Source organism: Anolis sagrei, chromosome 6 (genome assembly GCF_037176765.1).
Source record: "Anolis sagrei isolate rAnoSag1 chromosome 6, rAnoSag1.mat, whole genome shotgun sequence".
Classification (NCBI taxonomy): Eukaryota; Metazoa; Chordata; class Lepidosauria; order Squamata; family Dactyloidae; genus Anolis; species Anolis sagrei.
In genome coordinates, this window is record NC_090026.1 from 131,501,980 (window position 1) to 131,521,581 (window position 19,602).

General features: G+C 43.1%; 2 protein-coding genes across 6 annotated transcripts in view; one reads left to right on the plus strand and one right to left on the minus strand.

The window, feature by feature from the left end:
• The window catches only part of TBRG4 (transforming growth factor beta regulator 4), a 33,585-nt gene extending 29,316 nt beyond the window's left edge, over positions 1-4,269 (minus strand). Inside the window, exon 1 of one of the 3 annotated variants that reach the window (XM_060782750.2) lies at positions 4,190-4,269. The gene's annotated coding sequence lies outside the window, so the exon portion shown is untranslated. Of the gene's footprint in view, positions 1-4,184 lie in introns of all 3 variants that reach the window. The other 2 variants (XM_060782749.2, XM_060782751.2) reach the window with 2 other exon arrangements.
• Positions 4,270-4,671: 402 nt separating this feature from the next.
• The window catches only part of ADIPOR1 (adiponectin receptor 1), a 41,755-nt gene continuing 26,824 nt past the window's right edge, over positions 4,672-19,602 (plus strand). The window contains exons 1-2 of one of the 3 annotated variants that reach the window (XM_060782752.2): positions 4,672-4,766; positions 17,032-17,115. Coding sequence is in view for 1 of the 3 variants with exons in the window: in XM_067470434.1 (XP_067326535.1) it covers positions 14,528-14,608 (81 nt within the window). In the remaining 2 variants the exon portion in view is untranslated. Of the gene's footprint in view, positions 4,767-11,554; positions 11,644-14,526; positions 14,609-17,031; positions 17,116-19,602 lie in introns of those variants that run through there. The other 2 variants (XM_060782754.2, XM_067470434.1) reach the window with 2 other exon arrangements.

Consider the following 19,602-nt stretch of genomic DNA (forward strand, 5'->3'; position numbering starts at 1 on the left):
TAAAATCCCACATTATATGATTTGAACTGGAATGTGTGGCAGTGTGGACTCAGATAACCCAATTCACAACAAATATTGTGAGATTTTCTGCCTTGATATTCTAGGAATAGAGCTGTGTGGAAGGGTCCCTAGAAACATGCAAAGCACGTTGGAAAAAACAGAGGGTGGCAAAATATCAATGTGGGAGAATAGATGGCTTTAATTGTTTTTAATTTGCTTAGGTTTGTATTGTTGTATTGTGTGTTGAGGTCTCGGCCTTTGTAAGCCGCATCGAGTCCTTCGGGAGATGCTAGCGGGGTACAAATAAAGTTTAATAATAATAATAATAAAATAGATAATTCATTTCAAAACTTGTTTATAAACAATATTGTTTTGTTTACCCACCTGGAACATAAACAAACAAATTATTTGGGGAACCTACTCTTGCACATGCTACAGATAACTGTCCAAGGGGAAAACACATGAAGCAGAATGAGCAGGAGGGCTTGATTGCCAAAGCAACACCTGAGACAGATAAAGAGTTTTTCCGAAAACAAGTGGATCCTACTGGATAGGGATAGAGTCTCAACCTCACAAGGTGAGTACAAGCTGAACACCAGTCCACAGTGTGATGCTGCAGCTGAAAAGGCCAATGCCATTCTAGGCTGCGTCAATAGAAGCCTGAGAGAAAGCAAAACGGTTCCGGCCCAAGCTACCTATCTGACCGCATCTCTGCCTATGAACCCACCAGGACTTTGAGATCTTCTGGGGAGACCCTTCTCTCGATCCCGCCTGCTTCTCAAGCTCGGCTGGCGGGGACGAGAGATAGGGCCTTCCCGGTGGTGGCTCCTCGGCTGTGGAACGCCCTTCCTACGGACATTAGACTAGCACCATCTCTAATGGTATTCCGCAAAAAGGTGAAGACCTGGATGTTTGTGCAGGCGTTTGAGTAATTTAGTGCAATTTGGTAATGGAACATAGGAATGGAACAATGGACGACGAACCTGGACTACGCTTGGATGATGAGAAGGTTGGGTACGGTTGTTTCTTGTAATAATTGTGCATTGTAATTGCTTATTGTTAATTTATGGATAATGTGTTTAGTCAATTGTTATATGTTGTATGGAACCACTACTGTTTCTACTGTTTTTACTGTTTGTGAACCGCCGTGAGTCGCCTTCGGGCTTGAGATACAGCGGTATAGAAGCAAAGTAAATAAATAATAAATAAACTGATATGAAACTTTATCTCACCGGTTTTTTAATTGCATTTAATGATAATTACTTAATGCAACTGTTTATTTTAGTTTATTGTACAATATTTAGTGTTGTCTTTCGTTTAAAACTTTTGGGATTTTTTTTTGTTTATATAGGCATTGAATGTTTGCCTGTTATAATGTTGGAAGCCACCCTGAGGAGATAGGGCGGGGTACAAACAAATTATTATTATTATTATTATTATTATTAGAAACACAACAAGATGAGTCTACAGCAAACACTCTGCTGGCTGTTGTATTGGATCACACGTCAGACAGTTCCCAAGTGTCTAGGCTGTGTGATGTATCAGCAAATAATGCGTACACATCCCAGTAGGGTGGCCTTTTGCAGATGGTAATCTTGTAAGCACCAATTGTATTTAAGTGCAGGCCAAGGTCGGATCTAGCCATGGTGGTCCACGCTCTTGTTACATCCCGACTAGATTACTGCAACATGCTCTACGTGGGGTTGCCTTTGAAGACTGTTCGGAAACTTCAACTAGTCCAACGGGCGGCGGCCAGACTACTCACCGGAGCGTCATACAGGGAGCATACCATCCCCCGGTTATGTCAGCTCCACTGGCTGCCAATCCAGTTCCGAGCACAATTCAAAGTGCTGGTTTTAACCTACAAAACCCTTTACGGCTCCAGCCCAGCGTACCTGTCTGAACATATCTCCTTCTACGTCCCACCTCATAATCTAAGATCTGCTGGGGGGGCCCTGATCTCGGCCCCGCCTTTATCACAAGCAAGACTGGTGGGGACGAGGGACAGGGCCTTCTCGGTGGTGGCCCCTCGCCTGTGGAATGCACTCCCCGGGGAAATTAGGACATCAACATCCCTCCTCTCCTTCAGAAGGATGCTAAAGACCTGGATGTGGGACCAGGCTTTCGGGTAAGCTGGCAGATGGACAAGACAACCAATACTGACCAGAGTAGGAAAGGCAATGACAATGCAAAATGGTTTACGGACTTGGATTTGGTGAACATTGACCACTAGATATTTTATTGATGCTAGTATACTGTTGATTGTTTTAATTAGTTATAACTGTGATAGTATATGGTAAATTGTGTATTGTATATTGTATTGTATTTTGTAACTGTCGGCATCGAATTGTGCCTTTTGTAAGCTGCCCTGAGTCCCCCCTAGGGGGTTGAGAAGGGCGGGGTAGATGCACCCCAAATAAATAAAATAAATAAGGTCTTTAAGCACTCCACCCAGTGTGCCGATCACCACAGGAACACCCTTGATTGGTTTGTGCCAGAGTCTTTGGATTCAATGTTTAAATCCTCATATCATGTCAGCTTTTCCAGTTGTTTCTCTTCAATCCTGCTGTCGCCTGGGATTGTAACATTATTATTATTATTATTATTATTATTATTATTATTATTATTGCATGGTGATTGTAAGTTGATACCACAGCATTTGAGTGACTGGCCCAAATGCCATCTTGACTGGAAACTGTAATCTCTTAAAGCAGAAAGGCATGTCTGGCGGAATCAGTGAAAAGGGAGAAATATACATTGCTACACTTTGGTACTAAAAAAGAAATGCACAGAGATAGAGAGAAAGGGATGTAGGAGTCTAAGGGCCCTTCCATACAGCCCTATATCTTACTGTCTATTACAGGGAAAACCAGCTGATCCCCAACCCATCTAAAACACAGACATGTGCCTCCCATTTCAAGAACAGAAAAGCATCCCGAGCTCTGAGGATGATTACCTGGGAAGGAATCCCACTGGAGCCTTGCAGCGCACCCAAATCCCTGGGAGTCACTCTGGACCGTTCTCTGACTTACAAGAAGCACTGCCTGAACATCAAGCAAAAAGTGGGCGCTAGAAATAATATCATACGAAAGCTGACTGGCACAACCTGGGGATCATAACCAGACACAGTGAAGACATCTGCCCTTGCGCTGTGCTACTCTGCTGCTGAGTATGCATGCCCAGTGTGGAACACATCTCACCACACTAAAACAGTGGATGTGGCTCTTAATAAGACATGCCGCATTATCACAGGGTGTCTGCGCCCCACACCACTGGAGAAATTACACTGTTTAGCCGGTATTGCACCACCTGACATCCGCTGGGAAGTTGCAGCCAATAGTGAAAGGACCAAGGCAGAGACATCTCCAGCTCATCCCCTGTTTGGGCATCAGCCAGCACGTCAATGACTTAAATCTAGAAATAGTTTTCTAAGATCTACAGAGACACTCGCTGGAACACCTCAGCAAGCGAGAGCCCAAAAGTGGCAGGCTCAAACCCAGAACCTCAATCAATGGCTGATACCAAATGAGAGACTCCCCCCTGAGCACACAGAAAACTGGGCGACTTGGAAGGCGCTGAACAGACTGCGCTCTGGCGCCACGAGATGCAGAGCCAACCTTAAGAAATGGGGCCAAAAGTGGAATCCACGACATGCGAGTGCGGAGAAGAGCAAACCAGAGACCAACTGCTGCAATGCACCCTGAGCCCCGTCACATGCACAATGGAGGACCTTCTTGCGGCAACACCAGAGGCACTCCAAGGAGCCAGATACTGGTCAAAAGACATTTAATCAACTACCAAGTTTGCAAAATTTGTGCTTTTTTAATCTGTTTGTTTGTTTTGTTGTGTTAGAAATGTAATACAATGGTCTGGTTGCGGATGACACGATAAATAAATAAATCTAGGAATGGTGGGAATTGAAGTCCAAAACACCTGGAGGGCCCAAGTTGGCCCAGGCCTTGTCTACACTGTGGAATTAACGCAGTTTGATACCCTTTGGATTCTAGGCCTCGTCCAACGACACCTCCCATGATTCCACAGCATTGAGCCAAAGCAGTTGAAAGTGGTGCCACAATCCCCACTGAGGCCTAGCTCAGTGGCCCAAACCACCACTTGAGGCTATCTGCTTTTCCCAGTAGTTCCCAGTCCGGCCCAGTCGCTCCCACTGCCCTCCAGCCCCTCACCTGACCTCGAAGAAACCACGCCAGGAAGCCGGGAGGCAGAAACGAGGCGGCGTCGCTGACCGATGGCGTCACTTCCTTCCATAAAATAGACTTCAGGCAATTCTGGACTACATCTCCCATAAACCGTTTTCATTGACCAAAGCGGCGGAGCCTTCTGGGAAATGAAGTCCAAGAAATCCTGAGAGGGAGCCTCTTCAGGCTTTGTGGACTCCTGGCGTCACTTCCTTCCTTAAGGACTCCATCTCCCAGAAGCCCTTCCCATTGACTAAAGCGGCTGAGGCTTCTGGGAAATGAAGTCCAAAAAAAAATCCTGAGCCTCTTCAGGCCTTGTGGACTCCATCTCCCAGAAAGCTTCCCATTGACCGCCTTGGCTGAGGCTTCTGGGAAATGAAGTTCTGAGAGGAGTAATCCTTTGAAGACAGGGAAGTGCCACCCTCCGTGGGTCACGTGACGCTTCCAAACCGGAAGCGGCCTTCGCTGCGGCTCCTCCCTCTCCTTTTTTTCGTCTGAGGGAGACTTCCGGTGGCGGCAGAAGCGGCGGAGGAAGCGGATGGAGTGGGATGTAGCGGCCGGGGGAGTCCGGTAAGGGCCCGGGGGCGGGCGAGGAGGCCTCGACTAGGCCTCAAAAGAGGCTCCTGCTTTTTGAGGCCTTTCCTAGGCAAGGAAGGCTTTGGAAAAGGCCTTTGGATAGTGTGAAATAGGCCTGGGCCAACTTGAGCCCTCCAGGTGTTTTGGACTCCAACTCCCAGCATTCCTAACAGCCTCAGGCCCCTTCCTTTTCTCCCTCAGCCGCTTAGGCGGCTTAAGCGCCTGAGGGGGAAAAGGAAAGGGCCTGAGGCTGTTAGGAATGCTGGGAGTTGGAGTCCAAAACACCTGGAGGGCTCAAGTTGGAAGAAGCTAGCTGAGCCTGGGAGTTTTGGCCACAGTTACATGTTTAATCAGAGTGTGTTAACTGAAAAATGCAAGAAGCTAGCCGAGCCGGGGAGTTTTGGCCACATTTATATGTTTAATCAGAGTGTGTTTAATCAGAGGGGGAGGGCCCAAGTTGGCCCAAGCCTGCTGCAGATTGAGACTGAAAAAACATTGAGACTGAATCCAGACAAGACAGAGGTGTCTGCTATCAAGGGCCCTAATCTGGTTGTGGAGGTGTGTCAACCAGGCCCACTCCTCCTATTAGAGGTATTCTAGATCCGTCCCTCCAAATGATTACTTACTTAGAATCTAAGAGTTGGAAGAGACCTCCTGGGCCATTATCCAGTCCACCCCCCTTCTGCCAAGAAGCAGGAATATTGCATTCAAAGCACCCCTGACAGATGGCCATCCAGCCCCTGTTTAAAAGCTTCCAAAGAAGGAGCCTCCACCACACTCTGGGGCAGTGAGTTCCACTGCTGAACGGCTCTCACAGTCAGGAAGTTCTTCCTCATGTTCAGATAGAATCTCCTCTCTTATAGTTTGAAGCCATTGTTCCATTGCGTCCTAGTCTCCAGGGAAGCAGAAAGGAAGCGTGCTCCCTCCTCCCTGTGGCTTCCTTTCACATATTTATACATGGCTATCATATCTCCTCTCAGCCTTCTCTTCTTCAGGCTAAACATGCCCAGCTCCTTAAGCCACTCCTCATAGGGTTTGTTCTCCAGACCCTTGATCATTTTAGTCGCCCTCCTCTGGACACAGTATTCCAGCTTGTCAATATCTCTCTTGAATTGTGGTGCCCAGAATTGGACACAATATTCCAGGTGTGGTCTAACCAAAGCGGAATAGAGCATGGGGAGCATGACTTCCCTGGATCTAGACACTAGGCTCCTCTTGATGCAGGCCAAAATCCCATTGGCTTTTTTTGCCTCCACATCACATTGTTGGCTCATGTTTAACTTGTTGTCCACGAGGACTCCAAGATCTTTTTCACACGTACTGCTCTCGTACTACTTACTTACTTAGGCGATCCCATGATCAGTATTCTTGTGGGTCCGTAGGTGACTGTTGACCTGAATCTTCTTCCGCAGTGAGGGCATCGGTTTCCAGGTGGAAGGCGGTCTCGGTCGGGGTTGGCTTGACGCGCCTTCCTCTTGGCACATTTCTCTCTTTCGCCCTCCATTTGTGCCTCTTCAAATTGTACAGCACTGCTGGTCACAGCTGACCTCCAGCTGGAGCTCTCAAGGGCCAGGGCTTCCCAATTCTCAGTGTCTATGCCAGAGTTTTTAAGGTTGGCTTTGAGCCCATCTTTCAATCTCTTTTCCTGTCCTCCAACTTTCCGTTTTCCGTTATTGAGTTTGGAGTAGAGCAACTGCTTTGGGAGACGGTGGTTAGGCATCCGGACAACATGGCCTGTCCAGCGGAGTTGAGGTCAATCAATCAATGATTTATTACGGTCTTTGACCAGCACAGTATAGAATGGGGCACCGGTGCCCAAGGAAGGGAATCGCAGTTCCCAAGTAGGTCAGGTATAAAAGCAGATTAAAAACATGTTATAAAAGAGACAAATTAAAAAGATAAAACAGACTAAACTTACAGTTTAAAGTGCATGTATGAATCTAAAATAGGGGGGCGGCTAATAACAAATATCAGACAACTGGGAAGCTGTAAAACATGACCGGTCCAGCGGAGTTGATGTCAGAGGACCATCGCTTCAATGCTGGTGGTCTTTGCTTCTTCCAGCACACTGACATTTCCCAGCCTGTCTTCCCAAGAGATTTGCAGGATTTTCCGGAGTCGGCGCTGATGGAATCATTCCAGGAGTTGCATGTGACGACTGTAGACAGTTCACGTTTTGCAGGCATATAGCAGGGTTGGGAGGGGAATAGCTTTATAGACAAACACCTTGGTATCCCTACGGATGTCAGCGCTAATAATTGTATATTATTGTATAATGTGTTATGATGTTAACTGTTTTTTATACCGTGTTATTGTAGCATTGAATTTTTGCTGTTCTTGTTGTTAACCGCTGTGAGTCGCCTAAGGGCTGAGAACAGCGGTATACAAATAAAGTACATAAATAAATAAATGTCCCGGTCCTCAAACACTCTCTGCTTCATTCGGAAAAATGCTGCACTCGCAGAGCTCAGGCGGTGTTGTATTTCGGTGTCGATGTTGACTTTTGTGGAGAGGTGGCAGCCAAGGTAGCGGAAATGGTCAACATTTTCTAATGTATTGTTGAAGGCTTTCATGGCCAGAATCACTGGGTTGTTGTAGGTTTTTTCGGGCTATATGGCCATGTTCTAGAGCAAGTAGTTCTCAACCTGGAGTCCCCAGATGTTTTTGTCCTTCAACTCCCAGAAATCCTAACAGCTGGTAAACTGGCTGGGAATTCTGGGAGTTGTAGGCCAAAAACATCTGGGGACCCCAGGTTGAGAACTACTGTTCTAGAGGCATTTTCTCCTGACGTCTCCTGATGCAGGCGAAACGTCAGGAGAAAATTCCTCTAGAACATGGCCATATAGCCCGAAAAAACCTACAACAACCCAACATTTTCTAATGTTACACCATTAAGCTGTATCTCTGACGTTGGAGAGGGGTTGGCTGGTGACTGCTGAAAGAGCACTTTAGTTTTCTCAATGTTCAATGACTGGCCGAGCTTCTCGTATGCTTCTGCGAAGATATTTAGAGTGACTTGTAGGTCTTCTTCTGAATGCGCATAGACCACATCTTCATCAGCATACTGGAGTTCTATAACAGATGTTGTTGTAACCTTGGTTTTGGCTTTCAGTCTGCTGAGGTTAAACAACTTGCCATTTGTCTGATAGATGATTTACAAATGATTACATATGATTACAAAAGTGTGAACCCACCACTGAAAGAGTAGTAGGCCAAAGCCTGTTAGGGTCCTTTCACACAGCCATATAACCCAGAATATCAAGGCAGAAAATCCCACAATATCTTATTTGATCTGGGATATCTGAGTCCACACTGCCATATATTCCAGTTCAAAGCAGAAAATGTGGGATTTTATTCAGCTGTGTGGAAGGGTTAGAAGGCATGATCATCAAATTTGCAGAGGACACATGACTAATACAAAATCCTAATTTTCATCAAATAGTTGTACTTCCTTCTGAAGAAAGACATGATGAAGAATCCTTTGTTGCTCTGTTGGTGTGACTTTCTTTTCCATGGTATATGTGTTATGGTGGAACTCTTGAGATGTGTACACTATGTTGATGTTTAGAAAAGGGATTATGTATGGTTGTCAAGAAAAGAAAGGGAGAAAAAGGAAAAAAAGAAGAGGGAAAGGATTTTTTTAAATAAAAAAAAATGGAATACTATGTGAACAAGCTGGAATGCTTGAAAAAAAGTGATTCCTGAAAAAGTTAAGTATGTTGGCATAATGTTAATGAAACATTTGATTATGATTTTGGACATCTTTCAATTTATACCTATTGGGTTTTTGCAATTGTCCATCCCTGTCTATGTAAAATAGTCAGAAAGCTCTAGTCATAAGACTTTGTTGCCTGCTCCCATTCTTATGTTTTTTTTAAATTAATGTGATATCAGGATGTATTTGGACAAATTCTGAAACTCTCTTGATCATGAAGATATATTTCTTGCCATGTAAGGAATTTTATTAAAAAAAGATACATTGGGATTTATTTATTTTTTGCATAGGATATGGTGGGGGCGGGGAGAAGTAGCTGATGGCACTATTGCTGTTATCTAGATGGAAATAGTTCTAGTTAGGAATAGTTTGCCTGGATTTTCTATTGAAAATGTTTTAAACTTGAGTTAATGGTAAAGTATGTTATACTTATTTTGTATAAGTTGCCACCTGCATACAGATCTAGACATGTTTCATTATTTTTGAATGTATATTTTCTGATTATATATGAGATTGTTTGTGTCAAATAGTTAATACAAAATAAAAATTAAAAAAAAGTAAACCAAAAAAAAGTTTGCAGGCGACACCAAATTGGGAGGGATAGCCAATATCCTAGAATACAGGAGCAGAATTTAAAACAATCTTAACAAATTAGAGAGATGGGCTAAAACTAACAAAATGAAATTCAACAGGAACAAATGCAAGATACTCCACTTAGGCAGAAAAAAATAAAATGCAAAAATGCATAATGGGGACGTGTGGCTTGAGAGCAGTACGTGTGAAAAAGACCTTGGAGTCCTCGTGGACAACAAGTTAAACATGAGCCAGCAATGTGATGGGATTTTGGCCTGCATCAAGAGGAGCCTAGTGTCAAGAGTTCTTTCTTCCACCCTGGACATTCCAGAGATAAATAAACCCAATTTTCCTAGTTTCCAACAGACCTCACACCTCTGAGGGTGCCTGTCATAAATGTGGGTGCAAGACCTTGGAGTCCTCGTGGACAACAATGTGATGTGGCGGCAAAAAAAGCCAATGGGATTTTGGCCTGCATCAACAGGAGCATAGTGTCTAGATCTAGGGAAGTCATGCTCCCCATGCTCTATTCCGCTTTGGTTAGACCACACCTGGAATATTGTGTCCAATTCTGGGCACCACAATTGAAGAGAGATATTGACAAGCTGGAATGTGTCCAGAGGAGAGTGACAAAAATGATCAAGGGTCTGGAGAACAAACCCTATGAGGAGCGACTTAAAGAGCTGGGCATGTTTAGCCTGAAGAAGAGAAGGCTGAGAGGAGACTTGATAGCCATGTATAAATACATGAGAGGAAGTCATAGGGAGGAGGGAGCGAATTTGTTTTCTGCTGCCCTGGAGACTAGGACGCAATGGAACAATGGCTTCAAACTACAAGAGAGGAGATTCCATCTGAACATGAGGAAGAACTTCCTGACTGGGAGAGCTGTTCAGCAGTGGAACTCTCTGCCCCAAAGTGTGGTGGAGGCTCCTTCTTTGGAAGCTTTTAAACAGAGGCTGGATGGCCATCTGTCGGGGATGCTTTAAATGCAATATTCCTGCTTCTTGACAGGGGGTTGGACTGGATGGCCCATGAGGTCTCTTCCAACTCTATGATTCTAGGATTCTATTTCTGTAAAATACACATTAATCACACAGGACAGAGACCAAAGCACATGACAGGGTGTGGCTGGGTAGTCCTGCTGGAAGAGATAAGTTTTTAAACTCTGACAGCTGATCTAACTAGTGGACCTTTAGTGTGGCGGAGGCTCCTCCTTTGGAGACTTTTAAGCAGAGGATGGATGACCATCTGTTGGGAGGGATTGGATTGTAATTTTCCTGTCTGGCAGAAGGGTGTTGGACTGGATGTCCTTTTGGGCCTCTTTATTGGCTTCCACACAGCCATATAATCCAGAATATCAAGACAGAAAATCCCACAATATCTGCTTTGAACTGGGTTATCTGAGTCCACACTGCCATATATTGTAAAATAACTTTGTGCATGAACCAAAACTTCTGTCCTTTGAAGCATCAGAGAGCAAAGGTGGACAATTTCAGAATTTGGGACTTCAGATAAGGAATACTCAACCTGTATGTGCATGTGTACACATGCGTAGGGTGTGTGTGTATGTATGTAAATACACAGAGGGTGGAATAGATAGCTGGAAGTTGCTTTTTTATATGTAAGTGTTTTCAACTTTAGATTTTTGATACTCTTATTTCTTTCATTTGGGTATTCTTGAAGATTTGTGTGTGTTAATTTTATTTTATTCTCCCTTTGTATGTGTTCTGCTTTTATTTTACTCTATGTATGCAAAATCCTAACACAAAACTTATAAAATAAGATCCCTGCAGCCAAAGAAAACAGCATGTCTTGACACGGCTGGCGACGACCATGGATCCTTTGATGTCAACTACATTTGGCACTATGGTTTAATTTTAACTGCTTGTTTTGTCTTTGAGAATCCTATGGTTTGCAGTTTGTAGTATTTAGGATTCTGAACCAGGGTGCTTTAGTGTCCTCCCCAAATTACAAATCCCAGGATTTCAAAGGATGTCGCCATAGCAGCTAAAGAGGAATCAGCTGTTTTACATTATGTACCACAAAAGCGCTTCTTGTGCCTTTGCCTTGTTGTGGGGGTGGCAGAAGGGGTTGTTGTGCATGACGATACTTTTCTGTGTTTTGAGCAAGGCTCGGATGTGGGTCTTTCTCCACTTTGTTTGTTTCCTTCCCTTTTTCTCCTGCTCATCTTTCATCCTGAGGTTGCCTAACTATGGCCACCCGCTTGAAAGTTGTGCCAACCGACAGCATTGCTTGATGCTAAGTAATCGGAGGCCATCTGATTGCATTACTGCTATTGGGTTTCGAACTCATTATCTGACTTAATTTGGGTGTTCATCATCCGCAGGTTGGCGTAAGTCTTACTCCTTTGTTTGGTTTGAGTAGAGTATTCAGCCAGCTGTTGGTTCCTCTCTGCCTGACAAGCAGAACAGGAAACCCTTGAGATGGATATTTGCATCCTGTCGTTATTCTTCGTTCCTGACATTTATGGTCTTGCAAGAACCTCGGAGAAATAGGAGGTGTTGTTCTTATGGACGACAGCACTTGTTGTGCCACCCGCCCCAATTTGGAGAGCCATTGAGTGTAAGTGCTGTAATTCAAAAACAAGCTTCTCTGGTTCCATGGAAAATGCTTTCCTGTTCAGAAAACAATTTTCCACTTACAATTGAAGATACCAGAACTTACAGAGTCTTCGAGTTTCATCTAGGTCAGTGATGGGCAACCTTTCGAGCTTGGTGTGTCAAAATTTGCCAAAAACCTGAGCATAACTTGGGTGGAGCGTCACTTTGAGGAAAAAACCCCCATAATTTTGCAATATTTATAGTTTAAATAAGAAAAATGTATAATCCATGCTGAGTTATGGAGTGAACAATGCTCAAACATGCAGATGTTAAATTTGTAGAGCCTTTTACAAATTTAAGGATGGAATTAGATTGGCTCATAAGGTGTATTTCTCTGTATGTGGCCACATGCGTCTGCGTGTCATCAAAAATAGCCATGCGTGTCAGTGCTGGCACACGTGTCATAGGTTCACCATCACGGATCTAGGTGAATGTCACTGTCTGAATACTGGTGTAAAACCAGTGATGGTTTTAAGTCCTTCAAAGTTGTTTGGGACCAGGTTTTGCTAGCCTTGCTTGCTTTAAATTCTCTATGTTATTGTTTATATGTAAGTTATATTAATTGTACTGTTTTATTTGCTTGCTGTTTTGTTTTTACTGATGTGTTGTTGGGCTTGGCCTCATGTAAGCCACCCCAAGTCCCCTTGGGGAGATGGTGGCAGGGTATAAATAAAGTTGTTATTATTATTATTATTATTATTATTATTATTATCTCAGCTAGAAGCATCTTCTCTCTGCTGACAGGAACGTGAAAGTAAGTGTGGTGTTTGTTTTAGCTCTGTTTTGGGAGCCAAAGCAGATGATTTATCCCTTCTCCGGCCCCAAACTGGAGGAGGAATAGTGTAGGCTTACCTTTGTACCTGCTGGCTGGTTAAAGAGAAATCCAGTACGCCTTCCCTGTCCCTTGCCAGGTCTCACCTAGAACAGGATGGTGGGAGATCCTTTTATTTGATCACTCAAAACATGTTGGGCCTCTTCTTTGGAACCCCAAAATACTGGCTCTGTTACTGTGATTGAAGTTTGGTAGCTGTAGGGATTCATGAAAATTGTGCCTACAGGAGCTACTTTCAACATAATGGAAAATTGGATTTTCTGTATGCCTTTGAGGGCCTTTTCACACAGCCCTATTGTTGTTGTTGTTCATTTGTTCAGTCGTTTCCGACTCTTCGTGACTTCATGGACCAGCCCACACCAGAGCTTCCGTCGGTCGTCACCACCCGCAGCTCCTTCCAAGGTCAATCCAATCACTTCAAGGATTCCATCCATCCATCTTGCCCTTGGTCGGCCCCTCTTTCTTTTTCCTTCCATTTTCCCCAGCATAATAACAATAATGATAATAATAATAACAACAACAACAGCCCTATATCCCAGGATATCTGTTTTGAACTGGGTTATCAGAGTCCACACACAAATAATGTGGGATTTTCTGCCTTGATATTCTGGGATATAGGGCTGTGTGGAAGGACCCTGAGAGAATGGTACTGTTCTTCAGGCAGCTACACTATTGTAACACCAGACCTTCATTTCCATGGCTGCATCTTGTGAAATTCTGGGATTTGCAGTTTAGGGAGGGTGCTTAGAATTTGCATCCAGAGAGCTGCAGTACCAGTTTGATGGACCACAGGGTACTACTATGACTGTTAAAGTAGGACTGTATGTCTAAAATTGTATATTCTAGAAGATTAATGAGTGACTTTTTGGATAGAATAGTTAGCCCTTTAATTTGCATTCTTGAATGAGGAGTTTTATTTGCATCCTCTGCTTTACCATTGGAAAAGCTGTGCGAAGTCATAGGAGTCAGTGCCTTGTGATAGTGTAGTGCTCACAGTCAGTAAAGGAATCGAAGTGATTGGGCCTCTTGCAGTGTGTCTCCTTCAGGAAAGATAAAACGAGATATAAATAAATATAATCAAATGTGAGTGGGTTGCTGGAATTTTTCCAGACTGTCTGACCGTGCTCCAGAAGCATTCTCTCCTGACATTTCATTTGCATCTATGGCAGGCATTCTCAGGTTGTGAGGTCTGTTGGAAACTTGGAAAATGGGGTTTATATATCTGTGGGATAATGTCCAGGATGGTAGAAAGAATGCTTGTCTGTTTGAGGCAGGTGTGAATGTTTCATTGCCCATCTTAATTAGCATTTAATAGCTTAGCAGTTTCAAAGTCTGGCTTCTTACTGTCTGGGGAAATCCTTTGTTTGGATGTGATTAGCTGGCCTCGATTGTTTCTTGTCTGGAATTCCCCTGTTTTTGAATGTTGTTCTTTATTTACTGTTAAGATTTTAGAGAGGTTTTAAAAAATATACCATGAGTGTTTGGATTTTTCATTGGGTTGTCTTTGTTTGCACGCTTGAGATCTGTAAGCCCCTAATATGCTGGGAAAGCTGTCTTTTGGAAGCAACCAAAGAGTAAACCAAAATACAAAGAGAAATAACACATGCATAAGGAAAATCTGTTAAAAGGTGAGCCCTTTGTGAGAGACTTCACAAAGTCTACAAGACAAAAAGTTGGTAGGTGGGGAGGTTGAAAGATTATTTTCTCGTGCATCTCCATTAAGCCTTGACACAAGAGAACTGTTGCTTTTGTGGCACGAGGAAGCATTTTATTTGTCACACAATCCTTCCTTAAGCCTTTGTTCAGCCAATTCCTGAAACCTCAAGGCAGAAAAAAAAATTCATAAGAAGTTCAGTCATTATTACAGTCCACCAGTTCCCAAATTATTGATTTCCTTCACGGGCTCATCCTGCACACCTCTTGTGCAGTAATTGTCTTTGAAACTGTGTTCTGTGTGAAGTAGAGTTGCCAGGCTGTGTCAGTAGCTTGTTTGCTTGGTTTGCAAAAAGCGGATATGAAAAGGTGTTCATTAAGGCCTGTGAGATTGAAAACTACGATTGGGGATTCTAGGTCACACTTCCACTGTTCTGCCAATGTGTAGGGAGTACTAATGAGACCTGTTAGGACTAGTGTCAGCATTTTCCTCTGAAATGCCAAAAAGCACCCTGTCCACAGCAGTTGCACACAGAAGGTGGAAAGGAATAAAGATGAGCACACTGTCTTTGAAGCACTGCAAAACCCTATGTGAGATTGTCACAAAAAATATCATTGCGGATTTGATAAATATGGATTTAATGATGTGTGGGAATGAATGAGTTGAATGGAAGGATGTATGGATGGAGTTAATAATTTTGGAAACACCAGTAAAAGACCAAGGCCTGCAATGACTAACTACGTGCTTGCTGGACTGTAATTAAAAGTTGCTAATAAGAACTGAATGATAAACTCTGATAAGAAGTGTGACAATGGTTCTTTCAAGTTAAGGAAATGTTTACAACATTCCTTATGTTAAGAAGGAAGTCAACACAAGCCTTGTGTTTATTTCAAATATTTATTTATTTGAAATATTTATATCCCGCACTTCTCCCCACAAGGAGGACTCAGCGCGGCCTCACATGAGCATCAGAGGATGCTTACAACATAAATACCATAAAAACTACAACTCACAATAAAATCATTTTAAAACATTGTACATCATCAATAAAATTTAACAATGAATTAATGGATTAACGTGCCAGTAAAACCAAGCCGAGCCGGGAGAAACTGTGTCGCAAAAATCCAAATTTCCTTTTCCTATTGCCGCTGGCTTCTAATTGAACACCTGGCCCCAGAGCCAGGTCTTCAGTTGTTTTCTAAAGGACAGGAGGGAGGTGGCCGACCTGATATCCTTAGAGAGGGAGTTCCACAGATGGGGGCCACTGCCAAGAAGGCCCTGTTTCTCGTCCCCACAAACCGTATTTGCGAGAGTGGTGGGATCTCTCCTGATGATCTTAAGCTTCGTGATGGTTCATAGCAGGAGATATGTTCGGACAACACCAATCAAGAAGAGTCAACATCTGGCCAGGAAACTGAGATGGGACCAGGATGAAAGACGTCTATCATTAATTTACAAGTTTGGGACGACATCAGCAAAATATTCCTATAAAAAGTCTCAGTCTAATAATGTTTACATTGTGGCAGACCAGAGGAGTCTGGTTCACTCGCCATGCTCTGCTCCATGGGAAGGACAGAGATGGTGTATTTGGAGAGTGGCAGATTTGCAAGGGAGCAGTCTGGTCACTTTGAAGCTTCTTTCTCAAGGGAAGAGGAAGAAGTGCACTTTTGGAGTCTTAGATTTTGTGCAGGGAGTCAGGTTCTGTTGTATAGAAAACAGAGATCTGGTCCTTGGCATTGTTTTTAGGGAAAGATAAATTTTGAGGTTATGGAAGTTTTGGACCTGTGCGTTGGCAGGCTGCAGGAAAGCAGGTCTGGCCTAACAGGTGCTTCTCCAAGGAGGGAAAAAAGAATATAATAATATTTGAGTGCATGAGGATGGGTGCAGGTAAATGTGGTGTGAATGTTGAGTGAAAATGTAATTCTCCTTTGTTTTTAGTCATGTAATTGTGAATCCAATGTAGTTGCATAGAATCTGTATGTCTGTATGTCCAAGGTCATTATTTGTCTAAATCAGGGGTCCTCAAACTTTTTAAACAGAGGGCCAGGTCACAATCCCTCAAACTATTGGAGGACCGGATCATAATTTGAAAAAAAAAATGAATTAATTCCTATGCACACTGCACATATCTTATTTGTAGTGCAAAAACACTTAAAACAATACAATAATTAAAAATGAAGAACAATTTTAGCAAATATAAACTTATTAGTATTCCAGTGGGAAATGTAGGCCTGCTTTTGGCTGATGAGATAGGATTGTCATTGTTGTGTGCTTTCAAGTCGTTTCAGACTTAGGTTGACCCTGAGCGAGGACCAGGTAAATGACCTTGGAGGGCCGTATCCGTACACTGGGCCTTAGTTTGAGGACCCTGGTCTAAATGTTTTCTGTAATTTGATATACCCTCTCACACTGGAAATTGCAATAAAAAGAACCCATGCTTTAGAGTTATTGAAAAGTCATTCATGACAAGATGGGATTTAAAACAAATCTGTGCCTTCCTTGAGAAGCATGCTCTTAATTACGATGCATAATCCATAGGTGGTTGGGGTCACACATGTTTGAGACACGTGGTGTTTGCTTATCCCGTTTTGTGTCTAAACTAAGCAAAAGGTGAACTGTAAATGAGAGAGAAATCAAAATGGTCTCATCTTTTTGCAGTCTCTTTACATGTTTTGTTGGATAGCTATTATTTGGGCCACAGTGACGGCCGAACTGCACGGGAAACGGGAAAGAGTCGGAGAGAGATTAGAGTGCCTTGCGACAGAGCGGCACTTAAACAGAGTAGGGGAAATGTCAAACAAGCTTTTCCTGTACCATAAGAACCCAAAGTGTTTACTCCTAATCCTTGGAAATCCTGTTTCTAGGCTTTGCAGAGCTGGAATGGCAAGCTGGGAGGAGCTGTGAGCCGGTGGCCGTCGAGGGGCATCCTCTTTCCTGACAACACCGAGGTACAAACAAGACCTTCCCTGCCTTCTTTCCCTTTCTCACTATTGTTTCTGTTCTCTGTTCAGACTGTGGTTTCCTTAGCTTATGTACTATTCCCTCGGATTAGTTGAAGCTGGGCAGTTCAGCAAATAATTGACAGGGTTTGGATTCTTAATCAGACCTTTTGACTTCTGGGTCTTTCAAGTGTTTCTTAGCCCTCGGGGCAGAGTGCATTTTCATCTGTGAAGAGTTTGCCTTCCTTTCTAAATTGCTGAGTGGGTGGACTCACACAGTTTGAAATCTCATTATCTTGATTTAGCTGTGGCTAACACTGGGTTACCAGTTCCTTCTGGCATAGGAACCTCAGTGTTCAGAAAGACCACAAAAACAGCAGCACTTGCCTCCCTGCCTTGGCGCCATGAGTCACCCCTTCTGCCAGGAAAAGTTGCAAAATGCCAAGCTGTTCAGCCGAAAAACTTCTGTTCCTTAGAGACCCAAACACCTGGTAGTTTCTGCAGCTGCTTGCTCAGGATCACACCTCCCTGTCTGTGTGAATAATCATCCTTGCATATATATGTCATCAGCTACTTTGGAGGAGTGTTGGCAGAAAAAATAGACTATACATATATTGGAATCATCTGTTTAAATGCAGGTAGGGTGTTAGAAATTGTATGAGTTGGAGTCCAAAATGTCTGGAGGGCTGAAGTTTGCCCTGTGAACATCCATGGAGCCGCTTTTGGAGAAGGCATGGTGGTCTGCCTTTGGAGGGAAGAAGCAGCCTCCCGTTCACAGGTCCTCAGGGAACATTGTGATCCACATCCTTATTTCTGCAGCTTTCCGTGTGACCAGCTGGCGCCTGCTGACTTCTCTTTTCCCCTTCAAAATATAGAACACTTGTCTTTTCTGGTCCATGAGTCATATCTTGAATAGTCTCAAATTAAGAGTAAAATATAGCCCTACTGTATAGACTTTGGCAAAGGCTTGGACCCACAGTTTATTTTGATTTTCTCGTGTCCCTGTTTGTGAATGTCAATCTTTGGCTTTCGGTGTCTGCAACAGAGCTGCCCCTTCTGGCTTAATTCCTTTGGAATGCACATCTGAAGGGTCCCTTCATATTCTGCTCCCATTAGATGTAAACATTTGAGAAAGCAACTTGATTTGCGTCGGTCTTGTTTACTATCCTGGTAGCATTGTGAGATTCCCCCCTCCCCCTGATTTTTAGTAAAAGGACCTCATTGTTTAATCATTCCATCGGCAACTTTAATGTTTTTGTCTTGGTTTTTGAAAAAACATTTCTTAATAATACTCAACTGTTTGCAAAAACTGTAGGTGGCTCGTGTCGTATTATTAGCCGTGTCCCTTCCTCTCCCATCTATATAAATAAAAATGTAATGTTCGTTTGTGAGATTAACACAACTCAAAAACCACTGGACGAATTGACACCAAATTTGGACAGCATATACCCAACAACCCAATGTATGTCCTTCACTCAAATTTTTTTGATTTTGTCATTTGGGAGTTGTAGTTGCTGGAATTTATAGTTCACCTTCAATCAAAGAGCATTTTGAACTCCACCAATGATGGAATTGAACCAAACATGATCTACAGGACTCCCATGACTAACAGAAAACACTAGAAGGGTTTGGTGGGCATTGCCCTTGAGTTTGGGAGTTGTAGTTCACCTACATCCAGAGAGCACTGTGGACTCAAACAATGATGGATCTGGACCAAACTTGGCACGAATATTCTATATGCCCAAATATGAAAACAGATGGAGCTTGGGAGAAATGGACCTTGACATTTGGGATATGTAGTTACTGGGATTTATCATTCACCTACAATCAAAGAGCATTCTGAATCCCACAAACGATAGAATTGGGGCAAACTTCCCACACAAGAACCCCCATCACCAACAGAAAACACTTAAGGCTATCCAGTCCAACTCCCTTCACCAGGTCAAAAAAATATAATCAAAGCCCTCCTGACAAAGAGCCATCCAGCCATAGATATAGATAGATAGATAGATAGATAGATAGATGATAGATATGATTCACGCACACAGAGATATAGTATCATAGATTTGAAAGGGACCCCTAAAGAAGGACAATTATATGTTGCATGTTCCAGAGTAGGCAAACCAGACAATCTCCACATCAACACTGACAAAGAAACAGCAAGAAATACTGTTTACCCACAAGCAGAAAGAAATTACATATATTAGAAATCAACACTTTTTCATTACTTTAGTTTCCAGACCACCAGACTGGGCCACAGCAACACGTGGCAGGGGACAGCTAGTAGGGAATACATTATTTGGGATGGACGCTATTGTGGTACAGGAACACCACCTCACCTAGAAACAAAAACAAAGTAGTGTGACACCCTAAAGTTTCACAAATATATCATGGCCTAAGATTTTGTGGCCACAGATTATGCAATAACCTTCTCATTTGACAGATCATTATATACCTTATTGGGGATTGAGTGTAAATGGGGAAAACAGAAAGAAA